This window comes from Triticum aestivum, chromosome 2D (assembly GCF_018294505.1).
Source record: "Triticum aestivum cultivar Chinese Spring chromosome 2D, IWGSC CS RefSeq v2.1, whole genome shotgun sequence".
NCBI lineage: Eukaryota > Viridiplantae > Streptophyta > Magnoliopsida > Poales > Poaceae > Triticum > Triticum aestivum.
This window is the reverse complement of record NC_057799.1, coordinates 473,702,379-473,722,737: the sequence shown is the minus strand read 5'-3', so window position 1 is coordinate 473,722,737 and position 20,359 is coordinate 473,702,379. Positions and strand designations below refer to the sequence as shown.

The following is a 20,359-nucleotide window of genomic DNA, read 5'->3' as shown; positions in this document are numbered from 1 at the left end:
CCCTATTCTCTCCGATAGACCCCGAGGGCGATGATGCCCCGGTGATCGACTACGTCGACGACGACCCCTCCTTGCCAGAGCAACCAGGCAAGCCCCCCCCCCTTTGATCATCCCGATATCGCCCATTCCATTCTCTCATGCTTGCATTAGATTTTGCTATTGTTATTGTTTGCTCCTATTCTGATGCTTAGCCTCTTTTGTAACATGTTCATTGTTACCTACCTGCTTATCCTAAACTGCTTAGTATAGGTTGGTTAGTGATCCATCAGTGACCCCCCACCTTGTCCTTGTTGCCCCCGCTTCATCATTGAAGAGCCGATAAACGGGATCGAAGACCAGGCCCCGGCACCGCACATCACTTTCCCCTTAGTTGGTCGACACTATTGGGTTACTATCGAGTGCCGAGGGTGAGACCTCTACAGCACTTCTGATGTTAACCCTGTAGTATAGCTATTCGGTCGTGGTCATCGAGGGTGATTCCGCCTTAACCACTTCCGATACGACTCTGTCGTGCCACCCCTCAAGTGTGAACCTCGGGGGTGGTTCCTCTTACGTTCACCTTGATGATTACATCGAGTGGAATTCATCGGGGGTGATTCCTCGGGTTTTCCCCTTGATGTTTGGACACACGGTTACTATGGTTACTATGACTTTACACTGAACCATGTTACTAAAGACGGGTCGGCCCTGAGGGGTACCCGCGCGAGCTTAATTGCGAGTGATGTGGAGTCGGGTTGATCTGGAAGGTGCCCGCGAGATAATTACGAGGCGTGGCCGGGCATTCCTAGCCCTTGCCGCAAGTCCTCGAGACGGGGCGACGGGGTCACATCTTTTGTGAGTCTCTGCTTGTTACCGCGCGTTCCTAATCCAGTACGATTTGGAAATTTGATTCAAGGGGCCTCTGGCCTGATAGCACTAACCATCACGTGGGCATAGTATGGGCATTCTGCGTCGTATGCATCAGCCGAAGGTTAATAGACGTCAAGCGACTGAGCGGCGCGCGCCGGGTTGGACTGGTAAGCTCCTACCTTTTTAAGGAGGTAGCTAGGTCTGCTCACTGGTCGCCCACGCAACGTGCAAGAGTTCCCGGGGCGATGGCCCATGACCCCTGGGGGCATAGGTTTAGTCCGGCGTGCTTGACCTCTCTATTAAGCCTAGGTCGGGTTGCGGCGTATTGTTTGGCCGAGGCCGGGCATGACCCAGGAAAGTGTGTCCAGCCGAATTTAATCGAGCGTGGTGGGTAAGTTGGTGCACCCCTGCAGGCAAGAAAACATCTATCGATAGCCTGTCCTACGGTAACGGACACTTGGAGTTGTATCCCGATCGATACAACTAGAACTGGATACTTGTGATGAGGTGATAACTGGATAGTATGGCTCTGGGATTGCTTTCTCACAGGGAGTCGAGAAAGGATCTCTGGCCGAGGTTGATAACACTACTACTACTTTAGTTATGCTACTCTACTCCCTCCTGTTGCTGCAAGATGGTGGTTTCCAGAAGATGCTAGTCTTCGATAGGACTAGGCCTTCTCTCTATTCTGGCATTTCTGCAGCCCAGTCCACATATACAACCTTCCTTTGATAATGTTGCATATGTAGTGTAGATCCTTGCTTGCGAGTACTTTGGATGAGTACTCACGGTTGTTTGCTCCCCCTTTGCCCCTTTCTTCTTCTTTCCGGTTGATGCAACCAGATGTCGGAGCCAGATGCCACCGCCGATGCCTACTACTACGTGGAGACCGACGACGATCAGGAGTAGTTAGGAGGCTCCCCGGCAGGAGGTCGTGCCTCTTCGATCGTGTTGCTTTTGTGCTAACCTTCTTAAGGCATCCCTGTTCAACTTATGTTTGTACTCAGATATTGTTGCTTCCGCTGACTCTTGTCTATTCGAGCTTATGTATTCGAGCCCTCCAGGCCCCTGGCTTGTAATATAAAGCTTGTATTATTTTAATTTGTGTCTAGAGTTGTGTTGTGATATCTTTCCGTGAGTCCTTGATCTTGATCGTACACATTTGTGTGTATGATTAGTGTACGATTGAATCAAGGGCGTCACAAGCACCTTTATAATCACCCAATTACGTTGTGACGTTTGGTAGCACTTTGGTAGCACACAAAGTGTTCCTCCGGTAAATGGGAGTTGCATAATCTCATAGTCATAGGAACATGTATAAGTCATGAAGAAAGCAATAGCAACATAATAAATGTTCGAGTGCTAAGCTAAAGGAATGGGTCAAGTCAATCACATCATTCTCCTAATGATGTGATCCCGTTAATCAAATGACAACTCATGTCAATGGCTAGGAAACACAACCATCTTTGATCAACGAGCTAGTCAAGTAGAGGCATACTAGTGACACTCTGTTTGTCTATGTATTCACACAAGTATTACGTTTCCTATTAATACAATTCTAACATGAATAATAAACATTTATCATGATATAAGGAAATAAATAATAACTTTATTATTGCCTCTAGGGCATATTTCCTTCAAGAACTTGAGGGATTATTTGTTCTACCTTTAGCTCCTCGTTGGGTTCGACACTCTTACTTACCGAAAGAGGCTACAATTGATCCCCTATACTTGTGGGTTATCACTTGCCCGGTACCAATCCTGCAGATTACATGCACGACGACGATGCACATTTTGATATAATGGAGGTGGATGAATTCAGATACCAGTACGGGAAGCCTCTCGTCAAACCTGGTCATCCTCCTCTAACAACGATGATGCGAAGATTCCATGATTGGTACATGAAAACCTGCAGAGAGTCTGGGGGGAAGGATACTTTGACGCTGAGAGTTAAAGAGGAGCATGACCTCGTTGGAATTGATCTGTTGTCTATTCCATTTGAGGAGTTCTTCCAGTTTTTCAATCAAAAGGCCCTCGATAAATTAACGGTCACTTGCTACTGTCTGTAAGTACTACTTCTGTCATTAAGTCTCTATATATAGCTCAGCTCTTTCATTGCATGTATATATAATTATCCTCACTATATTATGCAGATTGAAGATCGCCGAATGCAAGAAAAGACAAATTGGTGATATTGGGTTCATTAACACAAATCTTATAGATGAATTTACGGTTAAATTTCATGCCAAAGAAACCGAGGCCAACTTGCTACGATCATTGGTAATTAATCAAAACAAAGATATAATACTCTTTCCTTACAACTTCAAGTGAGTGTTACTGTCTTGTACATATTCGGTTTCCCTTATTAGTCGAGGTTATAGTAATGTAATTGATGAGTTATGCATGCGTGCGCAGATTCCACTACATTCTCCTAGAGATTAAGCTTGAGCAGGGACTAGTAACCGTCTTAGACTCTAGACGAAAAGATCCCCGGGAGTATGCGGACACGACTGAAATGCTCGAGAAGTAAGTTAAATCGATCATTATCGCACCATATCAGCAACTTTGTTCATTTCCTGATATCAAGTAATTGTTTTCTTTGTCTGGGAGGGTTTGGAAAAAATTCACCGCACAAGCTCCGGGACTGTCGGGGAAGCTGCGATTTACACACCCGAAAGTAAGTACTACTAGCTAGTTCCACGCATCTCCTAGTGATTCAAGCGCTAGTTTCATCAATACCATTTAGCATGCTTGCTTATCAGTTTGATTGACCTCTATTTCTTATAAAGTGGTTGTGGCAGGAACCCGGGAATAATTACTGTGGATACTACGTTTGCGAGTCCGTCCGCCACACGACCTGTGAGCGGGGCTACTCTAAAAAACAATATGAAGTGCGTAACCAATAATATTCACAATTTTATTTTATTACCATCATTTGTGTTGAGTTTCATTCATTCATATATCTGTATTGACCCCCTTCTTCAAATTAGATGTTTCAGATGCGGGATGAACTCCTAGCACAAGATCGCATGCGAGAAATTCAAGAGGAATTGGTGATCACGTAATCAGTAAAGACGGAGAATACCATGTGGAACATGAGTTCATATATAATTAGGGAATTATATTGTAAGAGATCTTATATTGTATATATGTAGCCAGTAGCATCGGATAGATATATGAAAACTTGTTGTTCGACCAATCTCTTGGAGAAGGAGAGGTCGATATCACTTCTCTTTGTATAAGAACCGGGAGTGAAGGTACAGGGCTTTAGTACCGACCCTTTAGTCCCGGTTCTCGAACCGGGACAAATGGGCCTTATGAACCAGGATAAACGGCCATTTTTTCTAGTGTCCCCAAGGACCAACGCCCTGGAGCCGTAATCGTCATCGTTGAACCCTTGAATCGATCCGAAGAACCTGACACCAAATCTCGCCATCGTGTACGCGCGGCGAGAAACTCTAACCTCGCCGCTTCAAGGAGCCAGGAGAAACCTACGCAGGAGCTCCGTCTAATCCGGCCCGATGGACGAACTTGAGAAGGATCAAACTCGAAAGACTAAGTCAAAGAAGAAGCGACGCCATATGTGAAAGCGCCACCCCAGGATTAAAAAACCACTAAGCTATCTACTAAACGTAGCGAGGCAACAGAATTCCGGTTCCTGCCATTGGCTGCCTGGAAGACTGTGGATTAGAGGCAAATCCACACGCTCGCCCGCAGAGATCGAGGGGAGGAAGTGTTTGCCATAGTCGTCCTGTGAGAGGGGAAAGAAAGACAATCTCCTTCTCACGGACAATGCATATCACTACGTACCACATATATGGTTACAAAATGCGCGTATAATTCCATCGAGAAACTAAGTCTGGATATTTTCCATGGACCGCCAGCAAATTGGAGTTAAGTACCACCAAGTGGTATACAAAAACGCAGCCTTTGGTGTGAACTTTCTTGAGGTGTAGTTGTCCTTGTTAATTATCGAGCTCCATCTCTCCATTTGCTCGACTGCACCAAAGTCTATGCAGTCGTTCTTTGAAACTCCACCAGCCAGTAGAAACGCTCGTACGTGTTCCATTGTGCACGTAGTGTGTCACCTTCGCTACAAAGTAGAAATAAAATCCGTCACAGTCGTACATCGTGAGCCCGGGTGATACCGTGACAGGTGCATGGGAGTCTTCCATCCATGCAAACAAAACGGTGGTATGCGCACGATCGCGAGAGGGGTGAGCAAAGGGTCATGTCAGGGGAAGCCAACAAACAAGCGCCAGCCCAGGACCCCATCTCCATGCATGCATGATCACGATGCGTCTGTCAACGCTCGCCATGCATGCACGGACGGCCTATTCCCAAATGATGATGCTTTGGTCGACCAGCACAGCACAGTAGGAAGTAACCACTCCACTGCACTTTGCTACATGCATATACTGCTGCCACGACGTTTGGTCTCTCACCAGAAACAGTTCGTCTCGTTTTCCACGGGTTCGTGCACGGCTAGCTACATCACGGTGCACTCCCCGTAACAAAAGGAACCCGAGGATTATTTTTTTTTTTGAGGGAAGGAACCCGAGGATTTAACAAGGCGCACGCCGGAGGCGCGCACGGGAGGCCAGCCCCGGAAGCCGAGGCCGGGGACGCCGATTCGCCCGCCAATGCACATTGACCTTCGCTCCGGCGCGTCGGCGCGGGGCAACGCCATATTTTTGCGGCACCAGCGCATTGTTCAAACGAAGCACGCCGGATCGGCGTCCGGCATACAAAATGTAGTAGCATCCGCTTGATGGCAAGAAAAGAAAGATATCTGGAAGCTTAAAAGTAAACGGGGTGGTCGAGCCAGCAGGGCAGCGTTGATACCCGTGTAGATGGATGGTTTGTCCGGTGGCCAGGTCAGGGGACAGGGCAGCGTGTGGAACCACGCGTGTGATGTTCGCCGGCCGCCCGGCTATATCAAACAGGCATGCATGCTCCCGGTGCAAGGCTGTAATGAAGCCTGTCATCACGATCCCTTTTTGTCTCTTATGTGTTGCTGTTAGTTGGAGTTTAAGAAATTAGGTTGCAATGTATAGTAAGCTTCTCTTAGGCCAACTCCCCAAATTTTCTCACGCTTCCGTATGTGCATAGGGGATCAGTTCACGGACATGGAAGTAAGAGGCCGCCATTTAATGCTGCTCACATACATTTCAAGCACTTTTCCAACAAACCGGATGAAATTCATGCAAACATTCCTGGCAGCCCCTTCCTGAACGAGCGACGCCTTGAGTTCGGATGACATCGTAGATGGCATGCTGCTCCGCGACGAAGTTGGGGTTCACTGCAGCCATGGCTGCCACGACCTCGCTCCCGCGCTCACTGTAGATCTGGCCTCCGCCGGCCGGTGCTGCTCTAGGAGGAACAAATTGTACAGTTGTTCCTCCTGTGCCTGCTGGAACGCCGACAAAGGCACTGGCGCAGGCTGCACCTCCACCATGGCGGCGTTGTTGTGCGCCTGCGCCTGTTTCATGGTGAGGCTGGCGTGCAAAGGCACGGGAGCCAGGGCGATGTCGTTGGAGCCCATCTCCATCGTGAGGTCGTACTCGTTGTCGGATACCTCGGGCGAACTGGCCGGCAAGCCAGCCTCGATACGCCTGGCATGGCGGTTCTGCCATGCAGTGGCAAGGACAGCCACCTCATACTTCATCTATGTGGAAAGCCTCTCCCACAGAGTTTCGCCGTCTGCAGTCATGACGGATGCAGTGTAAGGAAAAAGGATGGGAGTGACTTGTGTTGTAGCGTGGAGTTATCCAGGTGTGGCCGCCTTTAAATAGCGGATTTCGGTGAGTCTAGGCGTCCGGGTGCGTCAATGCGCGGTGCCGGAGTAGGTTTCTCGGCCGGCGAGCCTACTTAATGGAGGCATACGGATGGACGGGGCATTGGTGTGGTAGATATTCGTCCCGCCCCTTCCAGTAACGTGTTTCCGGTATTGAACAGGCACGGACACCAGAGGCGTGTCGCAGGCGGCGCCCTCCGTCGGCGCGCCGCTTCATTGGTGGAGCCAGTGAGAGGTCGCGTCCGCTCTGGGCCGACTTCAATATGGAGTGGCGCGCTCTACCGCAGGGTGAATGCGGGCAGCTGGCACCGGGCCAGAACGCGTGCGAGCGACGGAGGAGGGGGTTCGGGTGGGGCCATTGTAGTCAGAAGCGGGCGTGGGTGCTATTCGAACGCCGTAAAGCTCACCACGTTTGTTTCCGGTTTGCGGGAGAGAGAACATCCGAACCGCCCTGTGAACCGATATAGGCCCATATTGAAAGGCTTTCGCGGTCCGAACAACACGCCGCACATATGTGAACGATTTAAGAGTCGGCGTTGAAGATGCACTAATGCCACAGATGTACTATTCGATATGCCACCAGAACACATTAACAATGATAAAAAGGAATAACGTACCGCGTCTTATGGTCGGAATCAACAATATGAATGCGGTGTATATACTAACCTAATCGATTGTACTACATAGTCTCTACATTATTTAATATATGTGTACGTCTAAATGCAAGACATGTGTACGTATCGTCTTTTAATCTAGGCGCCGTCCGAAGAAATTGTCCGTGTGTATACTTCCAATGTAAACACTGGTAATTTGACCTCTGATTGTTTATTAGTGGAGGTCACTGTTCATATCTAAAATTTATATTTGAAATGTCAGAAATCACAACACAACACAATGTCATACACTATTGTCGTATAGGTTTGTAGAGTACGTACGTGTCTGTATTTTTTTATTTGCATACACTAAAATATAAGTTAAAGAATTAGTTAAACCTGTTTGGAGAATACAATGCAGGTCTGACTATCTACATTTACATTTATTCAATAATAATCTTATTTCAAATTTGGAAATGGCACCAAAATAACTAAGTCAAATCAAATCAGCCAACCCCCTCCCTCAAGACTTCACACACAACTGCATCCATATTTGCTTCGGACGCGCACAAGATGTCAAAATTGGCAATGATAAATTAGCAATAGCTACATGTGCTAACGTGCATACGTGAGTGACTTGAATATGTGCTGTGGCGGCAGGATTCCAAGGTGGCAGGAACACTGATGTCGGTTTGTCTCGCCGGGCAAGAGTGTAATGTTTTCTCTTTCTTCCCCTAAAATACAATACGACAATACCGCATAAATGGGCTAAATTTCTGTTCATATTATGTAATAAATTAAAAGTAAGAGAAAGTGGACGGTGGAGGATTACACGGAGAAGAGCTCAGATTTTAAATTAGGACTCTGCGAGAGAATGATTCAGAAACAAAAGTAGAAAACATATAAGGGCATCTCCAACGATGATCCGCAAATGGACACCACAAATGTTCATTTTTATGGTCCGCGAACATGATGTGGGAGAGATACATCCAACACTATTCACAAATTAAGGTTGGAAGAAAAGAGAGTAGAGAGGGACCATGCATGTGGTTGGATATTCTCGTGTGGTGTATGTGAGAGAGAGGAGAGAGAGACCATGCATGTGAAGAGAGAGAAAAAAGAGGTGAACCACGTGAAGGCTTTGTGTTGGTCAAGTACATGTCCGGACTCCCACAAAGCCCCCCATGTTTGTTGCTAGGATACCAGAATCCGTACGTCCGGACTGTTGAGCGGACATATAAGGTTTCTCATTGGATGGGAAAAGTGGTCCGGACACTGCGGTCCAGACATATAATGAAGACCGTGCACACGTCCCTCTTCGGCTGGCGCGGGACGGCTGGGGCGTACGGTGCACTGTACTTGCGTGGGGTCGGCGGAGTGGTGGCGAGCAGTCAGGCCATCATCGTTTCCCGTTGTGGTGGCTCATCGGAGGTCTGGGATGTCTGCTGGCGGCGTGGTGGTTGCGTGATTCAGGATCTCGGGGGACATCTGGCGGGGTGTGTTGGTTCGTCTTTGGTCAATCTCTTCCGGCTCTAGCCCCTGTACGACGACGTGCGGCGCGAGAGGGCGTCTCCAATGAGATTCTTGGTTGCAGGTGGCGGTCCTCCTGGATCTCTCATAGGTGGGTGGGCTGCTGCTGGTGGCTTTGCGTGTTTCTGAGCCGGCGGCCTCGGTGGGGCGACAGAGGTGTCCGGTGGGGAGGTTTGGATGGAGGGACGGGAGGTTCCGACAGTGGTCAAACCACCCTCAACGGCGGGGGGTCGCCGACCGTGGATGCGTGATGACCCACAAGTATAGGGGATCTATCATAGTCCTTTCGATAAGTAAGAGTGTCGAACCCAACGAGAAGTAGAAGGAAATGACAAGCGGTTTTCAGCAAGGTATTGTCTGCAAGCACTGAAATTATCGGGAACAAATAGTTGTGTGATAAGATAATTCGTAACAGCTAACAAGTGACAAAATTAAACAAGGTGTAGCAAGGTGGCCCAATCCTTTTTGTAGCAAATGACAAGCCTGGATGAACTCTTATGTATAGCAAAGCGCTCTCGAGAACACATGGGAATTGTTGTCAAGTTAGTTTTCATCATGCTCATATGATTCACGTTCATTACTTTGATAATTTGATATGTGGGTGGACCGGTGCTTGGGTGCTGCCCTTCCTTGGACAAGCCTCCCACTTATGATTAACCTCTCTCGCAAGCATCCGCAACTATGAAAGAAGAATTAAGGTAAACCTAACCATAGCATGAAACATATGGATCCAAATCAGCCCCTTACGAAGCAACGCATAAACTAGGGTTTAAGCTTCTGCCACTCTAGGAACCCATCATCTTCTTATTACTTCCCAATGCCTTCCCCTAGGTCCAAACAATGGTGAAGTGTCATGTAGTCGACGTTCACATAACACCACTAGAGGAGAGACAACATACATCTCATCAAAATATCGAGCGAATACCAAATTCACATGATTACTTATAACAAGGCTTCTCCCATGTCCTCAGGAACAAACGTAACTACTCACAAAGCATATTCATGATCAAGATCAGAGGAGTACTAATTATCATTAAGGATATGATAATATAATCTTCCACGGAATAAACCAACTAGCATCAACTACAAGGAGTAATCAACACTACTAGCAACCCACAGGTATCAATCTGAGGTTTTGAGACCAAGATCGAATACAAGAGATGAATTAGGATTTGAGAGGAGATGGTGCTGGTGAAGATGTTGATGAAGATCGACCCCCTCTCGATGAGAGGATCGTTGGTGATGACGATGGTGATGATTTCCCCCTCCCGGAGGGATGTTTCCCCGGCAGAATAGCTCCGCCGGAGTCCTAGATTGGTTCTTCCCAGGTTTCGCCTCGACACAGCGGCACTTCGTCCCGAAAACTTCCTTCTGATTTTTTCTAGGTCAAAACATACCATATAGCAAAAGATGGGCGTCGGAGGCCTGCCAGGGGGCACACAAGGATGGGGGGCGCGCCCAGGGAGGTAGGGCACGCCCTCCACCCTTGTGGTTGGCTGGTGGCCCCACTCTGGTGCTTTCTTCGCCCAATATTTTTTATATATTCCAAAAATATTCTCCGTGAAGTTTCAAGACTTTTGGAGTTGTGCAGAATAGGTCTCTAATATTTGCTCCTTTTCTAGTCCAGAATTCCAGCTGCCGACATTCCCCCTCTTCATCTAAACCTTATAAAATAAGAGAGAAAAGACATAAGTATTGTGATATAATGTGTAATAACAATCCATAATGCAATAAATATCAATATAAAAGCATGATGCAAAATGGACGTATCAATGCGTCCGCTCCTCTTCCTCCTCCCCCTCCCCCTCCCCCCCCCTTCCTCAGCCGGGTGCGGGCAAGCTCAGATCCGACGATGTTCAGGGCAGGGCGGTCGTCGGTGGCTCCGTCTGCAGGGGACTGCCAGTCGGGCCAAAGCCGAGACCTTTGGTTGATCTCGAGAACGTCTGGATGCAGGGCGGCGGCCCTAGTGGTGGGAGGCGTGTTGGTCGTGCGTAGATTGCGCGGCTCGGGTGCGGGCGGGCAGCCATGGCTGCGGGTGGTTGGCGGAGCAGGGGTACGACGGAGGGGTAGGAGCACCAGGGTACATCACTTGTCCAGTCTGTGTACTAGTCGACGGCGACAGCGTCCGTGAACGTTGTGCTCCTCCTGTAGGCTCCGTCGTTGTGTTCCTACTCCTTTCGTGTTGCTTCGGGTGAAAATTTGATCTTCGGATCGAACGGTGGCGGCTATCCGTGGTCGTGCCTTTCTTGAAGGCATTGTCTTGGAGTCCTCGCTCCGGCGTTGTCCGTCTCATCTCTTCCCGGTGGATCGCTCATCTTGGTGGTGGTCTCCGTCGACTCTAGGCGGACCTTCTTTGCTCATCTGTAGTGTGCTTGGTAGTCGTTGACGGGGTGTGTCGGTGCCCGGCACCTTTGTATCTTGGCTTGGGTGTGTGTATTGTGTGTGGTGTGGTGGTGGCGTGCGTTTATATAGATTTGCTCGGATGCGTGGATGATGGTTGCTTTATAATATAAAGCGGGACAAACCCTTTTTCGTCATTGTAACTTGGTTTCGTCGGATACTTTTTTAATTTTTGAGTTGCCATCAAACACTTTCTATAGATTATGGAAACAGTGGGGAAGCACTACAGTTGAGTATCATAAATGATTTTAATATATTTTTTATTCTTATTTCGCCTGGATTATTCCAAAAGATGGTACCAACAAGAAAATGAACAAATTTTTTTTAGAGAAAAGGCATACGCCCGACTTTATAAATAAAGCCATAAGGCAGGTATCAACCACATAACAGAGAAGTTCCAAACAACACCCAGGCCCCAACGACGGGCGAGACGAAAGAAAAGACAGTCAGGTACATGGCTCCCTCGCTAGTGCACGGCACGCAGGCCGGAAAGAAGGACCAACTAAAGCTAAAGCAACCGATCCAAAAGAAGCACTTAAACATCCTGCTCTTGTCTGCATAATTGAGACGCCGTAGCCCGGACTTTGGAGATCAGCAGAGAGAGCGCTTGTTGGTCGTCGACCTTAGTCAATGATTTCCACTGCTGCAGGAAAGCACATGATTTAAATAAGCAGTCAGCAGGTTTAGCCGGAAACACGTGCTCAATAGTAAATTTGTTCCTAGTCGTCCAAAGGGACCAGCAAAAATCTCCCAGGCCCACCCAAAAGATACGTCTGGAGACGCCCGAAAGGTTGTTTGCCAAGCTACGCAACTCGGAAAAGGAGCCAGGGGCCCAAGAGACAAGAAGCCAATCCCTTACGCAACTCCAAATGAGTTTAGCCAGGGCACAATGGAAAAACAATATGGTCTGTGTCCTCCACAGCACCGCACAAAGCACAGAACTGGGAGCCCGGCTCATTTCTCTTACGAATTTGATCAGCCGAGGGCAACCGGCCTCTGAAAGCTTGCCACAGGAAAATCTTAATCTTAGGGGGAATACGGGCCTTCCAGGTCTAGGAAAACCGATTAGTGGGCGTGCCACCAACAAGCTTAGAGTATACTCCCTCCGTCCTTTAAAGAGTGTACTTCCAACTTTCTTGGAAAGTCAAACTTTTTTATGTTTGATCGTATTTGTACAATAATGCACCAACATTTATTCCATCAAATTAGTAGTATTAGATTCATGATAAAATATATTTTCATCGTATACCTATTTGGTTTCACAAACACTGATATAGTTTTGCACAACTCGGTCAACCTTGGAGATAGTTTGACCCTCCAACAAAGTTGGAAGTACAGTCTTTAAAGGACGGAGGGAGTAGCGATTTAACAGAGAAACGCCCAGAGGCAGACAACGGCCAGACCACCGAATCCCTATTCGTCGAGAGCGAGGGGAAGAAGGCAGTAAGACGTTGCCAGTCTTCAAACTCTACAAGCGACAGGGAGCGGCAGAAGACCAGGTTCCACCCTTGGGAAGCCAACTCCACAATAGAAATATTCGGATCAGAATAGTAAGAGAAAAGGGTGGAGAAGTTCACCGAGAGGGGTGAGTCTCCACACCACTAATCAAGCCAAAATCTAATCGAGGAGCCATCCCCAACAACAAACTTAACAAAAGATTGGAACACAGGTCTAACTTTGACCAGGGACTTCCAAAACTAAGAGCCACCACGCGACTGAGCAAACATCGGGCTGGAGGACGGGAAATATTTGGCTTAAGAATCGACAGCCAGAGGGGCTGATCCTCAGCACTCATAATCTTCCACCACCATTTGATCATCAAGCATTGGTTCATGATGGAAGTATTAAGAATCCCTAACTCCCCAAGGTTTTTGGGCCTACACATCAACTTCCATTTAACAAAGCGGTATTTGCGGCGATTGTCCGCCCGTGTTCCAGTAGAACGCCCCACGGGGTTTATCAAAACCAGCATTAATCCCAGCCGACAAGAGATAGAAGCCCATCAGGAACATGGGGAGGGAGGATAGACAAACATTAATTAGAGCCACTTTACCCGCATTAGTATTATACGTACCCCGCCAGGGAAGAACCCTGTTGCCCACCTTTGTGACCACCGGGGCAAAATCTTTGGCATGAAGCACGTCCGGGGATATTGGCAAGCCCAAGTATTTGAACGGAAAGGACCCCAACTTACAGTTGAGAAGATGTGCCACACGCACAGCTTCCGATTTGTCCACACCAGTAACAATCACTTCACTTTTGGCAAAGTTAATCATAAGGCCCGACATTGCCTCAAAGCAGAGTAAAATAAACTTGAGGTGTGCAAGGCAGGCATCGTTCAGCTCAACCATAATAATAGTGTCGTCCGCGTATTGGAGGTGGATCAGTCCTTGGGGAAGAAGATTAGAGCTAACCGGAGAGATGTGCCCAAAGGTAGCTGGCCTAGATAGCAAGCGGGATAAGGCATCCGCAACGAAGTTGAACAGAATGGGCGAGGCAGGGTCACCTTGCCGCAGACCCCTACCATTGGCAAAGAACTTGCTAACCACCATTAACATTGATGGCAGTGTGGCCTCCCGAGACCAACTGCATGATTCTATGAACAAGGGGCCCCTCAAACCCTTTAGCCAATAAGACCCTACGCAAAAAAGGCCAACTCACGGAATCATAAGCCTTCTCAAAATCTAGTTTAAGAATCACCGCTTTCGATTTAAATTAGATTCCAAGATTCAAATTATTAAAATGCTAGGCACGCAATTACACTGATCACCCAGCTGGCTAAGTGTATCTAAAATAAAGATCAACTAAAATTGTGCAAGGTTTATCTTCCATAGCTCACAGAGGACGGAGAATTATTAAAGTACACAATTTGCAGGACTTATAATTGGGTGTCTCCAAGATGGATTTTTCTTCTAGAATTCCATGCCTTTTGGATTACTATATGCTACAAATAAAGAAGCTTTACTAAATAAAAGAGCATTGCAGAAATCGGTGGATATGCTATCTCAAAGAGTTTGTGATCATTAAAAACAATCGGTGACTAATCTTTCTCTATCCCCACGAGAAGGCGCCCAACGACTCATCATTTGGGTCTATAAAGTCTCACCGAGAGCCCTCATGCCAGACACAACAGTGCAAACAGCACAGCGATCGCAGCCCCTCGCAGGCTCCCACGCCTCTCAAAGCTGATTTAAGAAACATTAACCTCCTTCGTTGTTCCTACTTGGAGTACTACACAGCCGAAAGCATTGCTGGTCCTGCGCCTCCGCGGCGGCCGGCATTTCGCAAGAATCGATGGGGTGCAAGTCGTGCCAGAAGCCCAAGGCGCAGCACCGCAAGGGGCTGTGGTCGCCGGAGGAGGACCAGAAGCTCCGTGACTTCATCGTCCGCTACGGCCACAGCTGCTGGAGCACCGTCCCCGTCAAGGCCGGTAAGAACTCCCTCCCAGCCAAGCGAGATTTTCGACAGGGAATTGGATAGATTTTCTTCTTGTGTACTTGCATTCCCGCGAGCCTGCGTGGTTCATGCCCAATTCCCAATTTCCCCTGCTTTCCTGCCGAGGCTCTGCAATGTACCTTGGCTCGTGGGATGGGGAAAAGATGGGGAATTAAAATCGCCAGAGGACAGTAGACGAAGCTCTTTAGAACTCAGCAAATTTTTGCAGTGCTTTCGGGAAAGGGTTCCAGCAGAATTCTGTCAAATGTACCTTGGCATGTGGTGTGGGGGCTAAAGCTTCCCTTGAATATCAGGACTTGAGCGGAACGGCAAGAGCTGCAGGCTGCGGTGGATCAACTACCTGAGGCCGGGGCTGAAGCACGGCATGTTCTCCAGGGAGGAAGAAGAGACCGTCATGAGCCTCCACGCCACACTCGGCAACAAGTAAGCAAGCACGCATCACAAGCCTCACGTTTTCCACCTCGCCTCCAGAGCAAGTAGATTGGTGACGAGCGAAACGTCACCTGATTAGCAGGCGTGACTGAATCAGAGTGTGTTTCTTTGATATTTTCTTCCCTAATTCATCTAGGAGTTCAATAAGAAGAAGAAAAATAGCAAGCTTAGTTTTGCTGGCGCAAACAAAAGAAAATGCTGATGTCTGCCATGTAGGCCGCTACGTGGTGGAGTTGATGCTGACACCTGCGTTCCATATATATCGAGGCACTCGATTGCTTCTTTTGAGTGCCCGTTTGGTGATAGTGAACAAGAGCCTCGCTTTCACTAACCTAGCTACTGGATGGAAAGTTGGCTTGGTCACGGTTAACCTCTTTTTTGGACAAAAAGGAAGAAAGAACAGCTAAGAATCGCTAAACTTGTGTCTAATCCAATGCTTACGTTACGTTTCTAAATAGTCGTTGCAAACAAGATAGTTTTGTCAATTCCATTTCGTACGCAAGATCAAATTAAGGCCTGTTCGACAGCTCTCCGCTCCGCAGCTCCGCTCCTGGAGCGGCCGGAGCGGGAGCGGCCCGCAGGCTATTTTCGCGGAGTGGCCAAAGTGGCGCTCCGTGTACTCTCGTATTTTACGGAGTAGATGAGTGCCGAACAGACTCTTAGTATCGTCCTCAATTTTGATAGTAAAGATATGTGTAGTACAATCATTTGTACACGCTTGTAGTACTAGTCAACGGTCTGAGACAAATGAGCAATGATAGTGTACAGATGCTTTGACATTGACAATCATAGCTTTATTTATCGAAAAGTTTAACGCCTACACATGTGGGCATTTGCATCTTGCCCACACGCGTAGATCCGCGTCCGTTTGTTAGCGCACGAATCTTTGGCATGTTTCTAGTGCCACGTAGGACTGGGCTGGTGTGTGGGCATTCACCCGGTCGCCCACACGGCCGTTTCACCACATGAGAGAGGCTGGTGTGTGGGCGTTCAGCAGTTCGCCCACACGCCACTTTCCACTCACGCACAAGGGCTGGTGTGTGGGCATTTGCCATCTCGCCCACACGCCCGTCTCATCTCCCACACCCAAGTTGCCACTTGCCATGTCTTTTGCACTGTACATGGCAACTGCCCTAGTGTGCTTTAAGCAGGTGGCAACTCTCTTTTTTTGTTTACCCAAATATGTCAGTTGCCATGTATTTTTACAGGGTACACGGCAACTGCCCTAGTGTGCTTGTAAGCAGATGGCAACTCTCTCTTTTTTACCCGAACATGTTGTTTTGCCATGTCTTTTTGTAGCACTACACGGCAACTGCCTAGTGTTAGTAGGTGGCAACTCCTAAGGTTTTCAAATCATGGCAACTGTAGTAAACCAGACCATACATGGCAACTGCCTAGTGGTAAACCAGACCATACATGGCAACTGCCTAGTGGTAAACCAGACCATACATAGCAACAGCCGCAGTTGCCCAAAAATGGCATCTGAAACTTTTGACATTAGATGGCAACTGCAGTTGAGCAACCATGGCAACTGTAGTTGTCCGACATGGCAACCGAAGTTCAGCGACATGGCAACTGCAGTTAAACGAACATGGACGAGGGTCTGGACCATGGCAACTGCGGGACGCACGGTGACTGTCACGCGGGGCCTGCGGAACCACGAGGTACGAGGCCTGACGTACGGGGCGTGTGGGCGTTATCTATTTCGCCCACCCGCACGCGTGTGAGAGGGACCGGGAGGGAAAAAAGAGATGTATGGGCATTACTTGTTTTGCCCACACGTAGATGTGTGGGCTGTTTCTTCTCCATGCCACACGAGGCGTGCGGCACAACCACCCGATACACCACACGTGTGGCAGTTATCGATGTCCTTATTTATCAGAGTCACTGTACACTAATTAGCTTATCTAACATGGTGAGGTTTTTTCTCAGGTGGTCTCAGATAGCTCAGCACCTACCGGGCCGAACCGACAACGAGGTGAAGAACTACTGGAACTCGTATCTGAAGAAGCGCGTCGAGGGCGCGCGCTCACCAGCCAAGTCCGCCGGATCAGACGCGCCCCGGAGCCCGACGCCCAGCGACAGCGCCCGCGAACGCAGCACTGTTAACCAGCCGTCCATCTCCGGCTCATCCGGGCCGCTGGAGTCGTCGTCGATGGCCGACGACTCGAGCAACCTCACAATCCCCGGCGTTGTAGCCACGATCCGGCCGCACACGCCCGTGCTCCCCAAGGTCATGTTCGCGGACTGGCTCGACATGGACATGGACATGGACTACGGCACCGGCCTGATGGCACCTAGCGCACTGGACGCGGCCTTCGACGGCAGCCCGGCGCAGCTGGGCGTGGGCCACCAGGGGGCCGTGCAGGTGGATGGCATGTGCGGCGCCGTGGACTCGTTGCATGGGCTCGGCAACGGGGGCATCTGTTGGGAGTTCGACGCCGGTCAGATCCACATGCAAGGAGGAGGAGAATTCTGCGACCTGCTCTCTGTGAGCGAGTTCCTCGGGATCAACTAGGCGACCCCTCTGAAAAATAGAGAATATGCATCGAGGTCTTTGGGCGATTCCGCAATGGTGCGCCGCTGTCGTTGCCTCTCCATCGCGGGACCATCCAGTCATTATTGGTCACTGCCAAGAAGTTCTCAAGGCCGGAGAAGAAATAGTTGAACTCGTTGTTTCCAAAAGACACACATATAACATATCCATGGTCTCAACCTTAAAGAAAAGGATGGGCTGGCGAACGTTCTCCACAAGACATGACATTTGTGAACGTACTTAAGACAGTTTACATAGCATTTCGAGAACCTGGGTGGCCTTTTTGTAAAACAGCCATGGCCTTTAATTTTAAGTGTATACAAGTCATCCAAACTGCACCGTAGGATTGAGATTGTATGGTAGGTTGAGCATTCGCTGGCAGTTTCTCCCTGGCGAACGTTCGCCGGTTACTATTTCCATAAAAAGAACTCACATGCCTCACGACCGCACCGGAGGGCACACAACGTGACGGAGACAAAGCGGAGGAACAAATTGCAAAGAAAAAACACAATCATCGTCATGCTAACAAATTCTAAAAACGCTAATTAAGTCGCTAACCCCATCGGCCAAAATGAGCATGAAAACATGCCAACATGTCATAGATGTTATCATAGCCTACATTGTCAAGATGAGGAAGCTCAGGGACTTACCTGAGCACGTGCCTCCACAAAACCCGACAAAAAGTCTCAAAACCAGGAAAACTACAACTCCATCTGGTAGATCGTGGCCTCCCCGTGCTCCCACCCTAGTAGGGTCGGAGGGGGGGTGCGGCGACCAATTGTCTGAAGAGGGGTGGCACCACGGAGCATCAAAAAAGTTGCCCCTCTATGATTCGAAGAGGAGAGAACGGTTCGTGTATTGCACAAAAATGGTTTTGACGATGGTTGACCATCGCAATGGATGGAACCTAAATGATAATGAAAACTAAAGGTGGTATAAAATAATTAGGAATGAAAGGTACTTACGAGTTATGACGATAATTTAGGGCAAAATCTACACTTTGGTTTTTATTTTACTATATGTGTCCGAGAGAGATCTCCAATAGTTTTGGCCGCCACCTCCTTGTGATTTGTGTGATTTTCTTGTGTGATCCATGCGTCTATATTTGCATAAAAATAAAAGTACTCAAATTTGAATGAAGTTCACACTATTTAAAATCGGGCAAAAGTTTGAACAAAACAGCTCAACTTTAGGTCGGCTTGAGCCTAGGCCAACAAAGTGCTCAAACCAAAAATGAGGCGGGACATTCTTGGAGGCAATGACGTATGCAGTTAGCCTTAGGTCAAGAAAAGCTCGAGGCCGGCGACCCGTTTGAATCGATTTGTTTTTTTTTGGCTCAACTCGAAATTGACTTGAAAAGGAATGAGTTAAGTATGGATGTTGATCGAGAAATGAAGTGCGTCGATTTGGAGCTCGGGCTCAGCTGCACCCAAATCTGCATCGTCCATTGCAGTCTTGGGATCTGGAGAAAGCCAGCTGGCCTATCCTGTGCGAGCGTTGGTAAATGGAGAAAACCTCCCAATACAGTATGGAACAGTGCACCGTAAGTGGGGCTGGTCCCCTGCGGTCGGACGGACGTCGCGGGTAGTCGGAATGGGCCGTGGACCAGGAATGTGCAATCCTGAGTAGGCCGTGGACCATGACGTTAGCTTTTCTAGTCTGGGCCTGGATCAGATAAGGAGTCCAAGATGGATTACGCTGTCTGAGCCGCTTGTCGGCCGCCGGGGCACACCCCGTTGAAAAAATAGGAAAGAGATATGCATCCCTTTCGGTGGTTCATTCTAGAGGCCCCTCGCCGCCGTCGAAGAAAAAAAAGGAGGAGAGTTCGCCGAGGCTGCTGTCGCGGGTGGCGGCGCCGGTGCCGTCGACGGTGCTTGATCGTGAAGCTGGGTGCGGATGGACATCGAGGGAATGGAATTCCTACTGGATGCGGTCGGCAAGTTCGTTCCCGTGCAGTTCTGGTCCGTTTTTCTCCTAGGAACGACGATAGGATAAGCTTGCTCTGTGAAAGATAACTAATCTTATGCGATTGATTCGCCATTCTGTACGCAGGTTCCCCGTGCGGGAGGAGTTTGCCGACAACCCCAGATCCAGTCCCGCTGATGTACCTTCTGGATAATGGGGCTGCTAATCAGGATATTCGCCAGGGGATGTTGATTCCGGGATAGCTGAGATGGTGTGCGATGGTGTGCTCACCGACGCTCAGGTAGGTGGCCAGCGTAGGCGTGATGAATCTCCGACCAGGTCTGCCCAGTCGACGGGAAGAGTAAATCCGCAGGCCCCGGCTGGACTAAAAGCTGAGGCTCCGACGACGACCATCTGTATCTTCTGTTACTGCCGTTACAAGTAGGCGCCCGATTGATCCTTGGTTACATATTCAGATGAAACAAATCGTGTGTGTGTGTGCGCGCTGGGGGAGTGGGGGTAATTACTTGTTTCACCAATCTTCTCTCACATAGAAATGCAGACATGTAAAAATTGATGGTACGGGTGTGAACTGTCAAAATTGGTTTTTGTGTTTTTTGTTTCTAGACGAACTAGGCTTTGCCTTTTTTAGATTAGAAAATAATATGATGACACAGGGAGGTTGAAAAATTGTGATTTGCAAGACTATACAGGGAGAGATGGTTCTCTGACATTTGTTCGTGACAATCAGTTTATTTGATAATCTCATAGACATCCAGCATGTAAATTATGGGGCTTGCAACTTGCTGCAGGCTTCGTCTCGGGAGTGCGCCATCGGACCGTGTGCCCTGTCCATCAAGG

At 48.6% G+C, this 20,359-nt stretch overlaps 1 protein-coding gene across 1 annotated transcript; it reads left to right on the top strand.

Moving 5' to 3' along the window:
• Positions 1-14,315: 14,315 nt before the first annotated feature.
• LOC123049609 (transcription factor LAF1) lies at positions 14,316-17,813 on the top strand. The gene is made up of 3 exons (XM_044472509.1): positions 14,316-14,599; positions 14,919-15,048; positions 16,990-17,813. The coding sequence occupies exons 1-3, from the start codon at positions 14,464-14,466 to the stop codon at positions 17,573-17,575; spliced, it is 852 nt and encodes a 283-aa protein (XP_044328444.1). The 5' UTR covers positions 14,316-14,463; the 3' UTR covers positions 17,576-17,813.
• Positions 17,814-20,359: the final 2,546 nt, after the last annotated feature.